This window comes from Cynocephalus volans, chromosome 6, assembly GCF_027409185.1.
Source record: "Cynocephalus volans isolate mCynVol1 chromosome 6, mCynVol1.pri, whole genome shotgun sequence".
Classification (NCBI taxonomy): Eukaryota; Metazoa; Chordata; class Mammalia; order Dermoptera; family Cynocephalidae; genus Cynocephalus; species Cynocephalus volans.
In genome coordinates, this window is record NC_084465.1 from 17,093,790 (window position 1) to 17,113,745 (window position 19,956).

General features: G+C 39.4%; 1 protein-coding gene across 1 annotated transcript in view; it reads left to right on the forward strand.

The window, feature by feature from the left end:
- Positions 1-19,956, forward strand: part of PARP12 (poly(ADP-ribose) polymerase family member 12) — a 38,375-nt gene that overhangs the window by 15,699 nt on the left and 2,720 nt on the right. Inside the window, exons 6-10 of the mRNA XM_063100590.1 lie at positions 6,180-6,375; positions 10,153-10,294; positions 13,075-13,171; positions 17,756-17,831; positions 18,975-19,105. Coding sequence (XP_062956660.1) covers positions 6,180-6,375; positions 10,153-10,294; positions 13,075-13,171; positions 17,756-17,831; positions 18,975-19,105 — 642 coding nt within the window. The remainder of the gene's footprint in view (positions 1-6,179; positions 6,376-10,152; positions 10,295-13,074; positions 13,172-17,755; positions 17,832-18,974; positions 19,106-19,956) is intronic.

Sequence of the window (19,956 nt, forward strand, 5' to 3'; positions counted from 1 at the left end):
CTCAGTTTGTATAGCCCTGATTTCTAATGAGGTAGAGCTTCTCGCCACATGTTTATTGGCCTTTTGTGCTTCTTGTGCCCTGTGCTGTGAAATGTCTGTCCTTGTAGTTTGTCCATTTTGGGAGGTGGGGGAGGCTGTCATTTTATTTCTTTTTAGGAGTCCTTTAAATTTCTGGATATTACAGTTGAAAATAAACTCTTCCAGCCAACTTATGGTATCTTGTAATGAATAGAAGTATTTATCCATTTTTTCATTTATATTGTTTTCCTTTTTCTGTCATAAGAAATTCTTATCCCAAGACCATAAAGAAATTCTCCTGAGTTTTCTTCTGAGTCTTAATAATTAATACTGTATTTAATCTCTTTTGTGTGGTGAAGTTTGGGCCCAGATTCTTTCTTTCTTTCTTTTTTTTTTTTTTTTCAGATTCTTTCTTATGTAGATGAATTACCTATTTTGCCAAAGACTACTTTTTAAAATTTTATTTAATTAATATTCTTAGGTGGTAAGATGTACATAACATAAAATTTACCATCCTATGCATTTTTAAGTGTACAGCTCAGTGGCATCAAGTACATTCACATTATTGTGCAACCATCACCACTATCCATTTCCATCAGTGAATTTATTTTTAAACCCGTCAAAACAGAGCCAAATTTGGTAAAATGTTAACACATCTCATAGTTTATTTTCAGACTCGGGCTCCAAATACCACTTTTTAAAGTAGGCCAACTTTTCTCGACCTATCTTCAAACTGTGGGGTACCAAGTTAGCAAATATACTTGAATCTGCTTCTGGCCTCTCTTTATTGGTCGGTTTGTCTCTTTATCAATATCATGCTGTTTACTTACTAGAGCTTTATAGTAAGTTCTGGCATCTGGTAAGGCAAATCCCCAACCTTGTTATTCTTCAAATTGTCTTGATTCTTCTTGGTGTTTTGCTCTTTAGAAATATTAAAATCTGCTCCTCAGCTTTCACCAAAAAAACTCTGTTGTGTTTTTAAAATTGAAATTGCATTGACTATTGCCAGTTTGGGGAGAATTGACATTTTTATGAGTTTGATACTTTCTATTTATATACATGATAGCATCTCATGTATTTACTCTTCCTTAATATTTTTCAGTAGTTCTATAATTTTCTACCTTAAGGTCTTATTTTTTCTTAGATTTTTTTTCTCCCTTAGGGATCTGCTAGCTTCTTCACTTTTTCAAAAAAATTATTTTTAAGTTTGCTGATGCAAGAAATCTCGTATCCTGCAACTTTACTAAAATACCTTAATTCAAATAAATTATAGTAGATTTTTTGAGTTATCTATACAAAAATTAATATAATCTATGAAGCATTTTTATTTCTTCCTTTTTAATTCTTATACATTTTATTTCTTTTTATTGCCTTATTGTGGTAGCTGGGACCTCCTGTTCCATGCTAAATAGAAGTGGTGATAACTGGAATCTCTTTATTTTCCCTTCTTTTCTTTCCCCTAATTTAAAAAGAAGAAACTTTTAAGTGTTTCACCTATAAGGAATTCTAATTTTATGTTAGTATGTTAGGAGTTTTTAAAAAATTGTATATGGAAATTGAATTTTATTGAATGGTGTTTCTGTATTTATTAAGAACCCATGGTTTATTCTGCTTTACTTATTAATGCAGTAAATCACATTAGTTTTCTAATGTTAAGATTACTTGCATTCCTGGGCTTAAACCATACTTAGGATAAACACACACATGCACACGCACATGTAATACACTGCTAAATTTGGCAGTACTTGGTTTAAAATTTTTGCATGTGTGTTTGAATAAGATTGGTCTATAATGGTTTCATACTATCTTTGTATAGATTTTATATAAAGAAGTTTCTGGGTTCATAAAAAGATTGGAATGGTTTCTGCTGTTCTCTGGAAAATTTATGTAAAATTAGAACTATTTTTCCTGAATGATTGGTCATATATCTATAAAAATGTCTAGGAAGATTTTAAACTACTGACCCAATATCTTATAATTGTTATAGGGCCAGTCAGATTTTCTGTTTTTCCTTGAGTCAATTTTGGTAAGTTTATATTTTTTCCAGGAGTTTGTTCATTTTTTTTTTTTTCAATCTTATTGTCATAAAGTTGCTTGTAATATCTCTTTCAGTGTCTATGGAATCTTTGTTTTATTTTATTTATTTATTTATTAAGGAAATGAAATTTATTTCTTACAACTTTGGAGGCTGAGAAGTCCAAGGTCGAGGGGCCTATCCTGTGAGGGCCTCCTTCCTGGTGAGGATTCTGCAGAGTCTGGAAGTGGTGCAGATCATTACATGTTGAGGGGACAAGAACATGTCCTATGGCATCTTTAGTTTTGTCCCCTTTTATATTTCTAATATTTCTTTTCCTCCTCCCTTTTTTCTTCATCAGTCTTGCAGAGATTTATTAGTTTTACTATCTTTTTTTTAGAAGAACTTGTATTTTTTGATCCCATGTATGAACCCATAGTTTATTTCTAAGTGTATTTTTAAATTCATTTATTTATTTAATTTCAAACAAATTGCATTGTCAGAAATGTAGATCATATAATAACAGATTCTTTGGATTTTGTTGAGACTTGTTTCATGGTGTAGTACACAGTTTTCATAAAAGTGTTATGTATCCTAAAATTTTTTGGATGCAGTGTTAGATCAAGCTTGTTAATCATGTGGTTTAAAACTTCTGTATCCTTTTTGACTTCTTTTTCTGCTTTTATCAGTTACTGAGAAAGAGATATGCTAATACTGAGTATGAATTTTTCAGTTTCTTAATTTCGTCTATTTGTTTTATATATTTAAAAACTATTAATAAATATATACAAGTTTAAAATTTTTATCTTTCTAGTGAATTGGTCCTGTTAGCAATATAAAGTGATGCTTTTTATTTCTAGTAATGATTTTTGTCTTAAATCTGTTTTGTCTGGTATTGATATAACTATAACTAGCTTTCTTTTCACTATTCAAGCTTAGTCGTTCTTATACTTCCTGTAATTATCATAGAACACTGGATAGTTTTCCAGTTTGACAATCTTTCTCTTTTAATTAAAAATTAGTTGATATTTATTGTGATTATCTGTACATTTCAATTTATTTATACTGTCCATCTTAGTTTTTTGCTCTGTGACCCACTTTTTAATATTTCTTTTTATATTTCTTTTCTCTTCTCTTAGATTTTTTTCCTCACTTTTCCCCCCTAATCTACTAGTTTGGAAGTTATATACTGATTTTCTGTTGTTTTAGTGGTTACCCTAGAAATCTAAACAGGCATTTTTATCTTAAACTTTAGTTTATCCACTTGAGCTAATAATACCTTTTATCATTCTCTCAATCAATAAAAGAACCTTAAACCCTTGAATTCTGACTAGTTCTATTCAAACTTATTTACTGCTTGTATGAATTTGGGAAATTTACTCAACCTCACTCTGCCTCTATTTTTCTTTGTGAAGTAGATAAAATAATAGTCTCTACATCATAGATTAATTTGAGAATTAAATGAGTTAATATATGTAAAACATTCCAAACAGTGACAGGCACGTGAGACGTGCTATATGCTGCTATTATTTTTTTTATCACAGTATTTAGAAATTAGCATTGTTTTATGTAGTCAGTATTTGTTTAGACTTACACAATTGCCATTTCGTTTTTTGCTCATCATTCCTTTGCTCACACTTCTCCTTGTGGATCATTTTTCTTCTTTAACTTCATCTACTAGAAGCAACGTTAATGAGTCTGGTGGTTAATGTGTTTTTTGATTATTTGAAAGTGTCTTTACTTCCTCTTCATTCTTGAAAGTTTTTTTTTTAATTCTTTTAAGAATTTTTGGTTTGTGTTATTTTGTTGTTTTTTTATTTTTTGTGAAAGATAGTTTTATTGGATAATTTTGTCAATGCTTTAAAGATGATTCTATTGTTTTCTAGATTCTATTGCTTCTATTCAGAAGTTAACTTTTAGTCTAAATGTAGGTATATTAGTTTCTTAGGGCTGTTATCACAAATTACATGAACTTGGTGGCTTAAAACAACAGAAATTTATTGTTTCACAGTTTTGGAAGCTAGAAGTCCGAAATCAAGGTGTCAGCAGGGCCATGCTCTATCTGAAGGCTCTAAGGGGATGATCCTTCCTTGCTTCTTCCTAGATTCTGGTGGTTGTTGGCAATCCTTGGTGTTCCTTGGCTTGTAGATACATCACTTCAATTTCTGCCTCCATTGTCACATAGCATTCTCCTCCATACGTCTCTTGTGTCTGTGTCCAAATTTCCCTCTTCTTATAAGGACACCCATCACTGGATTAGGGTCCACCCTAATCTAGTATGACCTCATCTTAAGTTGATCACATCTGCAAAGATACTGTTTCTAAATAAGATCACATTCACAGTTTCCGGGGGTTAGGACTTCAACATATCTTTTGGGGGCACAATTCAACCCAGTACAATAGGTAATCTGTTTTTTCTCTCTGACCGCTTTTAATATTTTGTCATTCTTTGGTGTTGTATGGTTTCACTAAGATCTGTCTATGTATGGATCTATTTTTATCTATTCTACTTATAATTTGTTGTGCTTTCTGAATTCCTCAGCCATGATATCTTCAAGTATTACTTCTCTGGAATTCCAATTAGACATATGTTGAGATCTTCTTACTTTATCCTTTATGCCTCCTAACTTCTCTTTCATTCTTTCTCTCTCTCTGCTGCATTCAGGGGAATTTCTTCCCCTCAGTCTACCAATTCTAACTATGATTTTAAAATTTCAGTTATTATTTACTTCTAAAAGTTCTGTTATTTTTCTACAAATTTACCCAGTCAATTTTTACAGTCTCTTGATCCTTACTCACACTTTTGATACTCAATTCAGTTTTTAAAAACACATTGTACATACCGTATATTTGCTTCCAGGAACATTAATGTTTGTAGCCTTTGGTGGTCTTATTCTATTTGTTTTTGCCAACTTTTGCTCACGATGTCTTGTTTCTACTTGTGTTTTGTGATTTTTTTTGATTTTGGAGTTCATGTTTGATGAAACTTTATCTGTGGAAATTCCTCTGGGGCCTCAGTTAAAGGTGAACTCCTCTAGAGAGGGTTTGCTTCTCTGGAAACTGCTACCTTGGGTCTGTAAAGTTAATTCTCACATACAAAATGTGAATCAGCTCAAAACTTTTGTGAGTCTTGAGTGGTTTATAAGTTCCTAGGGGAATTTTTTCTCCTTCATCCAGCGCCAACATTAACACTGGCAAATTTTCTTGCTGACTGCCTTTGTAAGACAGGTCTCCTCCTCAGCCTCCTTTAGCTAAGGGTGTGTAGTCTTTTAGGGTCCTGGTTTTATGCAGAAGTATCTTTTGAGATTCAGCCTCCCACCTTACTCAGACTCTCCATTTGTTTCCTGTTTTCCTTTTGCTGCTAAAAACAAGGCTCTTTGTCACTGATCATTGACACCACCCTTGGATAGCCACTAGCTTTAGCCCTCATGTGTCTCGCCAGTTTTATACATTCCCGTTGGTCTTTAGGCAGCACTGCATTTAGAAAGGGAGCATATCTTGGTGGCTTAGCATGCAAGCTGTGCAGCCAAACTGCTTACCTTAAACCCCAGCTCCACCATCTACTAGCTGTTTGACCTTGGACAGGTTTCTTAACCTTCCTGGGCTTCTGTTTTCCCATTTGTGAAGCAGAGATAATAGCCTCAACCTCATAGGGTTATAAAGATTTAATCTCCTAATATGTATGAAGAACTCAGTACAGGTTCTGGCTCACAATAAATATTCAGTATAAAGTGATTAGAGCATGGTGTTATAACACCAAGGTCAAGGATCCCTGCACTGGCCAACCACCAAAAAACAAACCAAACAAAAAACACAGTATATGTTAACTATTGTTATTTTTGCCTTCTAAGGGTTTCTCATACTTTTTGCCAGCTCAGCAGCATTTTTAAAAAGAATTGTTTAAACAGCATTCTCTGTGTTTTGTAGTGAGAGGAATTTTCATGATAATTAGTCTTCAGTGTTACCCTGATTTAATTATTTTTGCACAGCAAAACATCTTAAAAAGTAGCTTCCCCACACTCTTAAAATGAACATGTCACATTTAATATTCACATGTACCAGCTGTGTGTTCTCACAGGTGGAAGCTGAGGGACCTGTGTTTGTTTGGCTGGTGGAATTTTCAATCTACCTCTCATTATTTTTATAGCATCCTGTGCGCTGTGTCAGCCAGTAATTTTCACTTTGGTTCTCTGAACTTTGGCTCCATGATGTTTGGTGCTGCCCAGGCTCGTCGCCTCTCCACAGCCTCCTCGGTCACCAGACCTCCACACTTCATTCTCACCACTGACTGGCTTTGGTACTGGGCCGATGAGTTTGGTTTTTGGCAGGAATATGGAAAACAAGTAAGTGTGATGAAAAGAGGGTGAGTGTTTGTCCAGAGGCCCCATGACGGAGGAGCCATTCCACACAGGAGCACAGGATTGTTACCAGGGGCAACCTTGATGGAGCCAAAGATCCCCAGATCTTGCTTTGGGGGAATTATGGCAAAACTAGATAATTTGGAGTTTATTTGTATGAGCTTCCATCTTTGAACAGTTAGATATCTGTTGGCTCATGAGAACTGAATGACCAAAAATTGTAGTGACATCAGGATTCCTCACTGGTTTTGTTAAATGGAGTAGAAAAGTACTTCTCTGACTTACTGAACAGATAACTCCAGAGCTAGTGTTTGCATGTGCAGGTGTGTTTGGGTGGCTGTGGTATAAAGTTTAAGGCTTTTCAAAGTGGCTTTCTGCCATTTCTGCAACTTTACAGAAGGTGGGCAAGTATAAGAGAATTGATTTATATCAGGTATTGATTTGGAATCCAGATCAAGTAATTGCTGCTGTCATTTATTTGAAGAAGTTCATGGACGGATCAGATTAATGGGAGTCCCCTGGTCACTTGTAGAAGTACAGGTATAGGGAGGGCATCATTTATATAGGGATCCTATATTAGTCCGTTTATGTTGCTTTAACAAAATACCTGAAACTGGTAATTTATAAAGAAGCAATATTTACTACTTACAGTTTTGGAGGCTGGGAAGTCCAAAGACCAGGGAAACATATCTGGTGAGGTGACTCTACAGCAATGCAGGGTGTCACATGGCAAGAATGGCAATGCAGAGAGAGACTAACCTCTTTATTTGCTCTCCTTTTAAAGTCACCAGAACCACCCCCATTATTCCAAGAATGAGTCAATCCATTCACTAGGGTACAGTCCTCATAATCCAATCACCTCTTCAAGGCCCCACCTTTGAACTACCACAGTAGGATTTTCCACCCTCTTAACACTGTCACAGAGGGAACCAGACTTCAATGAGTTGGGGGGTGGGATTAATCCATAAATCCATAGCAGACACCCTCTCTCCAAAATGAAAATTGAGATGTGTGGTCTGGTAGATATTTATACTCTTCTGGGTTGTAAGAGGCTATATTGAAGCTTTGGTTTCTTCTTGACTGCCCTTAGAATACCTTTTGTTCTCTGGCCACGCTCTAAGCTCCACAAGGGCAGGGAGTTTGTCTCTCTTTTATATTGACGTATCCCCTGTGCCTAGAACAATGCATAGCAGGCCCTCAGGAAATAGACATTGGCCGATTGAAGGAGAAGATATTGCTGCCTCAAGTCTGTTGGTCAGTTGGAGTTGGTCACTCTCAGTGGTGGCCTCATTCTTCACCTTCTGCCTCATCTGCTCGTTTCTTCCTGGCATCAGCCTTTCCTCACCTGCTGTTCCACCCTGCCTCTTTCCCACCTGTCTCCCTCCCCTCTCAAGTGTCTTGGGTCTCTGTCTTACCTGCCCTGTGGGCATTGGTCAGACAGTTCTCTGGGTTTGGTCAGGAGCATGAGGGAAGGTAGGGGTGGACAGCTGGCTAATCACCTCCATGAATCCAGCTTACCTGGTAACAAGGTGGAGGGATGAATGGCAGGTGAGATGCACTTAGTGAATGCAACCATCACTTACATTTTATTTGGTGATCTGTGTGGCTTCTGGGGGGAGACGGGAAACCCTTGGTTGTGGAGTGGGATGACACATGCCCTGGAGGCATCCCATGCAAACGTAAGGTTCCTGGTGATTTCTTAAACTGAATTGTCACAACTCTGGGTATTGGGAGGCTTTCTCCTCCAAACTAGTTTAGAACAGTTTGAGAATCTCTGGGGACAAACTGTATATGGATATTATTGACACACCCAGGTGCTGTTGGGGTGTAGACACGGTGTGGACTTGGTGAGTTCCAGCTGTGTGGTCTCATTGTACATTAGTGGGCAGGCTCATGTGATGGTCTGCTCCTTCTCATCCTTTTCCACACATTTCTGGTGTAACCCCATATTTGGATTTCTTTCTAATTTGTTTACTAATTTACAGTTCCAGACAGTTCTCTGTTGTTTCTTGGAAAAGCCAAGTTCTTTTCTATCGGAGCTGAGGCTGTACCCCAGAGTTTATGTCAAAAATCAGACACCTGCTGGTCCTTCCAAAAGACATGTGGGAACTTGTTCCTTCCACATCTCACCAGGGCCCCAAGGAGCTAAACTGGGACCTTCCTTGGTTTCACACAATGCGGCTGCTATTGTTGGTTTCTCCTTTGGAACCCCCACTGGGGATAGAACCCCTCTGCTTTTTCTTTCTGCTCAGCCATCTGCATGTTACCTTTCACTGTGACACCCTGTTTTAAAGGATTTTGACTTAAAGTTGGGGGCAGGGGCAGGGGCAGCATGCCTGTGTCTGACTGCTCGTCTTCTCTTTCTGTTCCTCTCAACTCCTTGCTACATCTCCTAAGGTCTAAAGGGGAGGCTTATTTTCTTTTCCTTTTCCCTTGTTGTCTGGAAGGAATTTTTATGCCACATCTCCCCCCCCCCCCACTCTAATTCATGGTTTGGTTTAGTTTCAAAGAAGGGCCGAGTTCAGAAGGAGATACTTAGACACCAATATAAGATCATAAAATAGGAGGCTCCTTCAAAAATCATATATCTATTACACCCTCCCCTGATGGCCTTCATGGGGCCAACTCATTCTCATCCCTTAGGCTAGGGCCTTGGCTCAGGTGTCTTTTCTTCAGAAATCCTTTACTGGGGCCCCCCCTCTTTAGCTCCTGTAGCACTTCTGTAGACCTGTGTGAGATCTTGAGCACTCCAGACCTTAGAATGTCTGCCTGCTTGTGGCTCCCCCTCCTTCAGTGCTGGACCGAGTTGCCTGGAGGCAAGGGCAGATCTTGTTTCATTTATTGTTCTATCTATAACAACTAGAACTTGTGACCTAGGAGGACTAGGATGGTAGCCATAGGGGGAGTAGGGAAATTTACAGGGACAGAGGGAATTATATGTTCAATAACTAATTTTAGTTATCAGTGCAATGTCAAGCATAAGAATAATGATGATGATGATAGATAATGTTTCTTGCATGCTTTTTGTTCTGGGCAGTGTCCTAACTGCTCTGCATGCCTTACTTTAATTGTTTTTCCAACCCTGTGAGGATACTGTGATCCTATTGAATAATGGGATGAGTATGGCCTAAGTACTGTTATTCTTCCTGCTATACATTTGAGATAACTGAGGCCCAGATAGGTTAAAATAACTTGCTCAGGTTATGGAGTCAACAGGTTTGGGAGCCATGAGTTCCAACTCTGTCAGTCCAACCCAAAATATTAGATGTCCTGTAGGTGATTGTAGGAAGGATGAGAGATTGAAACGGATAATTGAAAAAAATAGAAAACTTCTCCAAAGGACCAGAAAAAACCACAGGAAGGAGGACTGACCTCTGATTAAAAGATGGTGGGAACAAGAATAGACAGAGAAGAGGCAGTGTGCAAGAATTCACTGCTGCTGTGTCTCTGTCATTTGGACGGCTGTGCCATCTGTTCTGAGTAACTTGAATGCCCTCCCTTCCATTGCTCTTATCCTGCTTAGCAGGGTCCTTGTTTACTGTCTTCTGTTTCCTAGGGCACCTTTCAGGAGAGATTCATATTGTGTGTTGCCTTTGTTCCGTCCCTCCCTCTCCTGCACACCCTGCTCCCTGGCTCCTCCCTCCTCCCCCACGGCAGGACTATCAGCCGTGGTGTGTCTGAAATGTGGTGTGGATACCACCAGTGTTTTTCCTCATCACCATAGGTTCTTGCTTTCATGAAGTGTCTGGATTTCCTTGGCAGGGCACTACACACCCTGTGACCACCGTCAGCAGTAGCGATGTGGAGAAGGCCTACCTGGCATACTGCGCACCAGGGTCTGATGCCCACGTGGCCACCCTGAAGTTCCAAGCCGGAAAGCACAACTACGAGTTAGACTTCAAAGGTACCCCCTGACCCCTACCCTCGCCCAGCAGAGCCTTAGCCCTGCATTGGCTCTGCCTTTCCAAGTTAGCCCTGGAGGAGCTGCATGCACACACTGAGGGCCTGGGCTGGGGCAGGGAAGAAAAGGAAGGGAAACAAACTTGTCAGTGGATGACATTGGCACATCTAGAAGGGAAACAGATCTGTCAATGGATGACATTTGCACACGGGATCAAGTAGAAGCTATGTGGGGGGTTTGAGGGGAAAGGACCCTGAGAAGGGCATAGGAGCCTGCATCACATAGGGATGAGCCCGGTCAGCTTGTGTGCAGTGTGATTGTCCAGGGGGCCATGGATGGGTCCTTCTGTGTTCCACGAGTAACCTCAGCCCTTAACAAGTGTCCTGGTGGCTCTGTGGGATGGTGTCTCCCTTGTCAGTACCGCTGTCATCTTCTCTGTAGGTGCCTTTGGGTCGGTGGCATGTCAGCTGGATTAGACATGTGGTAGGACATGTTTTAACTAAAAGTCCCTGGGAAGCTGATTTTCCTGTACTTTTAGTGTCCTGAAACTGGACCTACGTGATTCATCCTGGTTGCCTTAACATACATAAATAGGCTAAACACCCTTTGGCCAGTTCCTCCAGAGGCCAATTTGTGAGAATTTTTCTTTCTTTTAAATTTCAGTTTTGCTGTAGTTTCCTTTTAAGCCATTTCCATGTGGATGTATTGGTCCAGCTCTGTTCAATTCAGTTTTGCCTGTATTTCACATTTTAAACTGAGTCCTTCTGGATGATCAGCATTTTATAAGGGAATAAATAGGCCTTCCTTTAAACACAGTTTACTGTTTTCTCTATTTTTATGGGACCTTTGTTTTCTGTGGAGGGCTACAAAGTGTCTTTGGTGAATTATCCTAAAACTACTTTAGCTGCCTGCTCTTGGTCAGTTAGTTTTGCTTGTGGTTTAGTAGCACTTATGGTTTTGTTTAAGGTAGAATCACTGCCCTCTCAACATGACCTTACAGAGAAGTTTCTTCTGCACTACAGTGAGAACTGCTTCTGCTGGAGAACTCCAGCCATCCATGATATGGTTTGCAGTCCACAGTCTGATAAATAGAAGTATATGAGAGGGGACAGTGAGAGCATGGGAATTAATAAAAGATCAAATCTGTGCAGCTGTCCCTCATCTGACTGCAGTTGCCAACAGTTTGAAATATTTCTTCTATATATTTGAAAAATATCAAACAAATACACCAAAAATGTCAGTTGCAGTCTTTATCATTTTCACCTTAGGGCACATCCCCAGGGACATAACAGAACCTCAGGATGAGGTGGGGAAGAGCACACAATAGTTTGAGAAAGCATATTTACTGATGATTGACCTAAGCTCATTTGGGTGGGCACAATTCTTTTTTTTTTTGGTAGATAACAGGAGCCACAAAAGAAGTTTGAGGTGAGTTGGCTTCTTTTGTCATAACCTCACTACTAGGTATAATGAAAGCAAGTCTCAGACCAAACTCTGCCACACACATTTATTAACTAATTATAAGGAAGCAAGTACATTTAAAACACACACATACACACACACCACAGCCCAAATGACTTGTTCTGTAGGTTCAGAGAAGATTCAGCTCTGTCCTTTTGGGGATTCTTGTCACAAAAGAGGCAGAATTCTGGCATCCTGTCAACTGGCACCAGATGGGCAGAATCCCCCAAAGTCAGGGCTGGTTTAGAGATGTCGCTTAGTGTATCCTCTTTAAAGGTAAGTTAGGGAAAAGGCCTCACTTTAGTCTGTCCGTGTAAGGAATGTGTCTAACATATACTTAGCCAGTCCACTTATCTTGAACAACTTAATTTCACTAGTGAAAGCCTGATCACAGATGGTCATAGGCCAATAAAAACCTATTTAAGTATGCTAATGAGCAAAGCATGGATGGAAAATTGAGTGGTGGGTAACAGAAGGGGTTGGAAGCTGCATCTGGATTATGGACTCCAGATGAGAATATGAGTCGACCTCCCCAGGAGTGGTGACCACCTGGGCTGTAGTGTAAGGGACACACACTTGGGTTATTGTACACTTTATGCTCAAGTACAGTAAGGTAAATTCCAGATATCTATAATTTTTAATAAAATGTCTTTTAAATGAAAGTAAAATAGTTTTTGTACTTTAAGTGTAGACTTGATAGGGCTTTCCTAGTGGGTGGGGAATGTGCTCCAATTCTACGTATTTATCATTATTCAACTTGAGGATCTTGTGTCTCCTCCCTCTCTCTTCCCCATCCTCAGGATGAATATGAAATTCTTGAGGGTGGGGCAGCAAGAATTTTGTTTATTGAAAATGGTATGGGTTTTAAAAGATTGATAAATACTGCTATAAAGTCATTTTAATCAAACTTTAAAAAAAAGGTATGAGTAAAATTATTAACTCTAAATCCCTCTAACTCAAGATTTGATGATTTGGTCTCAGGCTGGGCTGAAACTTTTTTATATCCAAACTGGGAAAAATTTCTAAGCAAAATAATAGTTTAAACAAGGTCGGAAGGAACAATTTAAAGGCACTCATGTATAATTGATATATCGATTACTAATCATTCCTCCATTCATTAAATCCAGTCTCCTAAGGATACCTATTTTCTTTATGAATACTAGAAATGTGTGACACTGCCTTATTTTTAACAGACTGATTCTGGGCTTTGCTTATTTGGATTAGCTTTCAAACCCATTTCATTTGTGTTTGTAAAACATTTCTGTCCTTTGTGTGCATATTTATATACATGTATGTTTTTTTCATTGGCTATTTTTTATTAGCCTTAGTTCAGAAGAACCTGACCTATGGCACAATCAGAGAAGTTTGCCGCAGACCCAAATACGTTTCTCCCCAGGATGTGATGGCCATGCAAAACTGGTAGGTTGTGTTTGGGGAACTTAGGGAACTTACTTGGCATGTGTTACCAGTTGGGGTGTACTCTACTGCAAGGAACAGAAAACCTACCTCAGACAGCATTAAAGGGCATTTATTGACTTGTGTGACCAAATGCTGTAGCACTCTACTTTCATTCATATTCTAGTTGGGAAAGTCTTTGAACCCAAGTGACAGTTTTCCTTGTGGGTAGAAGCTGTATAATACATAGTTATAAGCTGCCTGTTGTGATCTGGAAGCCAGTCTAGACTGGAAGCCACCTTATCAGTTTATCTTTTCAATGGAACAATTGAGTCATAGACCCAAATATTTAAAAAATATTGAACTAATGAAATGATGGAATTACACCAATAAAAAGCCATGTATTTCAGTACTTGAATATCACAGAATACTAAAAATACCAAAAACTGGTATTACAGTCACTAATAGACCAACTTTATCCTCAGGGTGAGTTTCCTTATGTTATAAGATGCCTGCAAGGAGCCACTAGGTTAGTTGAGCACATAGGAAGGAGGAGAGAGACCTCCTGTAGCTGATGGGGGAAGCTTTTGAGCTTTGCACTGGTCACAGTCCCTCTGCAAACAATGTTGCTTTAGGCTTTGGCAAGTGCGATGGGATTGGAGCTGGGCAGGGAAAGGTCAGTATTCTCCAAACTACATGGCCACATAATGGGGGAAGGTGGCTCACCTGGTGGAGGGACACCACGGTGCCTGCAACAGCTTGGGTTTGCCATAGCCACTTGAGCCAGTGTTGCTGTTGGTACTTTTAAGATTTCCCAGGTGGGTGTTAGTGGCTATATTTGTGAAGCACAGAAAAGTCATTTTAAAAAGTTCAGTACAAGCTAGAGGTAAACGGTATTATCAATACAAGAAGTATTGCCTTGTGAGTCAGGTCTAACAAAGTAAGCCACATTCCCAGGAATTTTTTCCTATTTTTATTAAAATTTATTTTTGATTACATGTAAAACATTTGCGTGATTAAAAGTTGAAACTGTAAAAAGGTATACTCAGTAGTCCATATCTTTCCCCCTGTTATCTGTATCCAGTTCTCACTGTGGGTAACCTTTTTATTAGTTTCTGGTTTCTCTTTGCAAAAACAAGCAAATGCATATGCATATGTATGTGTAAAAGTACTTTTTTCTCTTTTCTTGCACAAAAGGTATACTATATATACTGTTCTGTACCTTTTTTTTTTCTCACTTAAAAATAGGTCCTGATAATTACTGTTTCATTTCATTGAAGTCTTCATAAATCTGTTTCTGCTTTCATGGTTCTCCATCATGTGTATGAGGGTTCATCAAAAAAGTTCATGGAAAGATTTGTATTGTCTTTTAATTTCATTTTTCCATGAACTTTTACAAGTACTCTCATATATGCCATGGTTTATTTAATCTGTCCCTTTTGATGGATGTTTGTTTTCAGTTTCTTGCCATTACAAAGTGTAATGCCACAATGCCAGCACAATCTGGTGTGTGTGCTGTTTTGAATTTTGGAGGTAGATCATCAAGTCAGAGTCCTAGAAGGTAAACCAAGTTTCTTTCATGGGCTTGAACCATTATGCACTCCCAGCAGGATGCGGGAGATGCCTGCTTCCCTTGGCCTTGCCAACAGAGTGTGGACAAGCTCTTGGGCTTTTGCCATTCTCATATGTGGGAAAGGGTGTATCGGTGTACTTTAGTTTGCTTCTCTTTTGAGTGAGGATGAATTTTTTTTCTGGTATGTAAGGGCCGTTTCCCTTTTTCTGTAGACTATTTGTCATTTTTCTATTTACTTTTTGGTATTTTTCTTATGTATTGAGAGCCTTTTATCTATTAGGGAGGTTAACCCTCGGTTTGTTATGTAAATTGCAAATATTTTCTTTTGGTTTGTTATTTGCCTTTTGACTTTGCTTAAGAAGTATTTTACCATACCGAAATATCTACTTTTTATTTATTTTTTTTAATTAAAGGCATCAGTCTCTTTTTTATTATTTTTGGATTTATAGTTTTGGTTGATTATGACCTCCCTATTGCTGTCATTTTTTATTCTTCCCCCATTCAGAGTTTACCCTAGGCAAAGTTGGAAAACTGTTTGTGTCCTTTCTGAGACTAGAATTTTTTTTTTTGGTACACGGTTTGATCCCTTGACCTTTGTGTTATCAGCACCATGCACTAACTAACTGAGCTAATTGGCCAGCCCTGAGACTAGAATTCTTTTGTGGTCATTCTAATTTAGTTTTCAGGGGGCCACAAGCAGACACCAAATATAAGAAATAAAAGTGATTTTTTTGGTCAAATTCAAACTTAAGATGTGAGTGACTTAGGATCTCTCCTCTGAGCTAAGTGTTGCACGTGGTTTGTGAAGGTAAAGTGCTCAATTCTTTCCTCCAACCCACGTGATGGTAGCTAGTTGTTATTAACTCCAGCAAGCAAGTCTGCTTGAGCCTCCGTGTTCAACTGGGACTCTAAGGGTAGGTCACTATCAGAAACAACTTCTCTTTCCGCAATTAGTGGGGTCACAAAATATGATCTCCATATTCAGAAGTTATAATATAGGAGTGTCATTTAATGTAAAATTTAAAACGGTGTTTATATACATCAAGTATCTGGTTTAGTACCTTATTGTCCTTCCATCCTCATGAAAATGTTTTATTCTTGTGATTGGGCCTTATTTTTCCTTACCTTCTTTTGGATACTTTTTATCATTTTGCTTTCTTCCCCTTGCTAGTTTGGAAGTTATACATTATTTTACTATTTTTTAAAGAGGCTACACTAGAAACTACAGTATATTTTCTTCACTTACATACAAGTAAGTATCTTTGCTTTCCTATCAACTAAGGTAAGGGCCTCCGTAAACTTCTCCATTTACCTTCCTCTCAACTTTTTTTTTAACCTCGAGGCACTATTATTTTATACTGTGAATGTTTCATTAAATTTACTCACATTTTTTGTCCTTTCAAATATCCTTCGATGAAGTTCTGTTGGAAAACTCTGCTTTTTGGTTTGTCTGAATATGTCTTTATTTTCCCCTCAGTCTCGAAAGATATTTTCACTGGGTATAGAATTTTAGGTAGTTGTTTTCTATTGGAAACATTGAAGATATCACTCCATTGTCTTCTGGTTTTTATTGTTGCTTTTGAGAAATTGGCTATTGGTCTAATTGGTGCTTCTTTGATGGTAATCACTCTTTTTTTCCTCTGGCTACTTTTAAGAGCATCTTTTGTCTTGGAGTTATGCACCCTCACTATGGAGTGCCTGGGTAGGTGTATTTGTCTTGCTTGAGATTCTTTGGGCTTCTCAAACTTGTGGGTTGGTGTGTCTCATCAGTTCTCTTTGAAAATAGCCTTATTCTCTCTACTCTTACTCTGGAGCTTCACTTTGGTTCTGATCAGATTCTAATGAGGCCTTCTCATTCTGTTCTCAGTGTTTCAACTTCTTTCCCACAGTTTTCTTCTCCTTATTGCTCTGGGCCACATTCTGGATAACCTCATTTCACATATCTTTCAGCTTACTACTTCTCTCTCCAGGTGATCTAATCTGCTATTAGGTCTTTCCATTGAACTTTTACTATCAAGGATTATAATTTTCATTTCTAGAAGTTTTTTTGGTTGTTTTTCAGATCTTCCACATCTCTTTATAGTTTCATGTTCCTTGCACGTGTTTTTAAAGTTTATCTTTTATTTCTCTAAACATAGGAAGAAAAACTGTTTTATAATCTGTCTGACAATATCAGCATCTTAAGTCTTTATGGGTCTGTTTCTGGCTGATTCTTACTGGTGGAACCTTAGTTATTTTTAAACTGTGCCACTTTCCTAGGAAAGTTATTTGTGGGAGATCTTTGAGGCTTAGGATGAAGGTACATGCCTCATGCCAGCAAGCAGAAACAGAAGGCAGATCTATTGTAGGAAGAACAGTGCATTCTGAAACTCAATAGGAATGATTTGGAATTACAGTTTCACAATCCTTGTTCCTAAACCCTTTGGGCCATATGTATTTTAGAACTGCTTTCGTTTATTTATTTTTATTTTTAGAAAGATAATGTAGTGCGTGTATTATGTGACACTCTTTAATTTAGCAAGTTAATATTTCTGGTAAAGAATATACATAGTCACTTCATGAAGGATAAATACAGACCATAAGTAAAACCTTACCAGTTCAAGTTAAATTTCTATCGCAAATGAGTTTTGATGTCAATTTTGTGTTTTTTAAAAAAATGTTTTTATATGTCAGTTATACCTCATTGAGGCTTTTTTTTTTTTTAGTCTTTAGAGCTCTTTGGTTTTCAAAATTATGGGTAAGTGTTTGTAGCTCTGTATATGCTACTTTAATTGTGTTCTTTATTCCTGTGCAGTAGTTGGAACACAAGTGAGAAATAGATCTCTCGTGACTAATTGTTTTGTGTTTGGCCACATAGGCAAAGATAAATGTGCTCTCACATTGTGTTTATGTACTTCCTTGCCTTCTACCTCCTTTTAAAATGTGATGTGCTGAGACTCAAGACTGGTGATATTGGCTAGTGGAGACTGTCTATGATAGATTTGCTTATGTCTAAGAATAAAATGTCTAAGTGTGTTTTTCTTTATATTTTGTAGCAAAGCCAACTTTCAAGGCCCAAAGAACATCCCAGACTATTGGGACTCCTCAGCCTTGCCAGACCCAGGCTTTAAGGTATGGGACTCATGCTGCCTGGGCTGCATAGAAGGGTATTCTGTAGAGGCAGGGAGTGTGAACAGATTGTGGCTGTTTCCTCTAATGCTGAAGAAGCTGCAAGGCTGTGGCTCATGGGTGCAGGAGGGCATGGATGTAAGTAGATCCTTTTTTATTTTTTTCATGTCTTGGGTCTTTTAAGGCCAGACGACCACCCAGGAGATGGCTGTGGCTGTGAGGGGAGAGAATGTATTGTGGAGGAAGGAGAATAAGTTTTGAAATTTGCTAGATAGGGCAGAAATAAGGATCTCATGAACTGGGCTTAGCCAATAAATATGAGTTTTACTGAACAAGAAAAGGAAAAGAAATCAGGAGAGGATTTTAGTATGACGAGGGACATTTAGAGGAGGAATAACAGTGGGCAGGTGCTAGATACCAGAAGGCAGGAGAATGGACAGTCAGTTCAGTAGCCCATTTAGGGTCTGCTGTCTAATGGGAGCTGTGCAAGGACGAGGGTACTTCACAGAGTTCGTGGAAAAATAGAATTGAAAGACAATAAGAACTTTACATGAAGTTTTTGAAGTACCCTCATAACAGTAGAGTATCAGACTAATAATGTGTGACATCGCAATGTCTACATGGGCACCTGGGTTGACATCTGACAGCCTCATGCCAAGCACTGTTCAGACAGGCATTTATAATATGACAATCCCTCTGCTGGGAGAACGGATCTCATTGAGTTTGTAGAAAACACACACAGACACCAACAGTGCAGGCAGGATGTGCTTAGGGCTGGAGGACTTGCAGATACATTTATCAATACTAACTCTTTGGTCTTGTAGACCATGTACTCCAACCTGTGCTTTGACCTATATAGGATACAAAAGGAGAGCAGAGACATCCTGGGGACACCCAGGATGGCTGGCTTAAAAATCACATGCCTGTCCTTCAGGCTGGTTTCACATGAACAAAAGGAAAATGACTACAATTTGTAGATACTCTGTGCCTGGAGAGACGACATGTCAGGGAAGGAGGGGTATGTGGTCATCATGATCTGGGCTCTCGTGCTTCTGCAGTTCTAGCATTTATAAGCAGACTTGGGAAGCAATTGATCTCTATTCTGCACTTTGATGAGAACATATTAAAAATATTTGCCACTTGCAGAAGATCACCCTCAGTTCTTCCTCGGAGGAGTATCAGAAGGTCTGGAACCTCTTTAACCGCACGCTGCCTTTCTACTTTGTTCAGAAGATTGAGCGAGTCCAGAACCTGGCCCTCTGGGAAGTCTACCAGTGGTGCGTTGGGGCTCGCTCTTGATGGGCTGGGGGCTCTGTCCCCTCACCCTGCTAGCTGCTTACCAAACATGTCCCGAGCTACCAGGAAGGTCAGAGAGAGCAGCCGCAGCTTGCCCAGTGCTGCTGTTGCCTGGGAGCTGTGTCTGCTACCCTTCATCTGCCCATCCTCAGGCCATGTGGTGGCACATCCCACTGCAGAGATGAGGGCCTTGAATGACTGGGAAAAAGCTAGCACTCACAGTTGTCCATCCTGCCTCCCTGAAGATTGATGGGATGGAGCAGTACACCCACCCACACCCTCAGTAGCATAAAGCTATGGCTGGGGAGCAGGGGCCTCATTTTTGTGCATGAGGATGGACATGTTCTTGGGCACTTAGTCACTTGTCCATGTGGGGAGGAAACCCTCAGCAGGTTGCCGTCACAGACTGGGGTCCTGCTGACCTGTCCCCACATGGGGTTTAGGGCAGTGTTATCTGCACCGTGTGTACAGGGATGAAGTCAGGGCCACAGTAGAGGGGAGAAGAATGGGCCCACCTGACCAGCAGCCTCGTAACTCTCCTCCAGCTTCCCAGGGCTCAGCTCCACTCAGGAGCAAGGTGGGGGAAGGAAACATGCTTCTGTCCAGGGGCTCCTCTGCTTTTGGAGTCAAGGAGCCCCTGGAGGCCTGGAGCTGGGGAGCTGGGAGTAGAGTTTCCCTTCTGCCTTTCACCCAGGTCCCACTCTTCACTTCCTTTCCTCTTCCCTGGCCTGGGGCAGGAGCCTCAGAGGCCTGGCCAAGGTAGCCTGTGACCCGCATCTCCTAGTCTCAGGACACTTCTGTTATTTTAGCAAAATGTGTTTTCTTGGGTTTG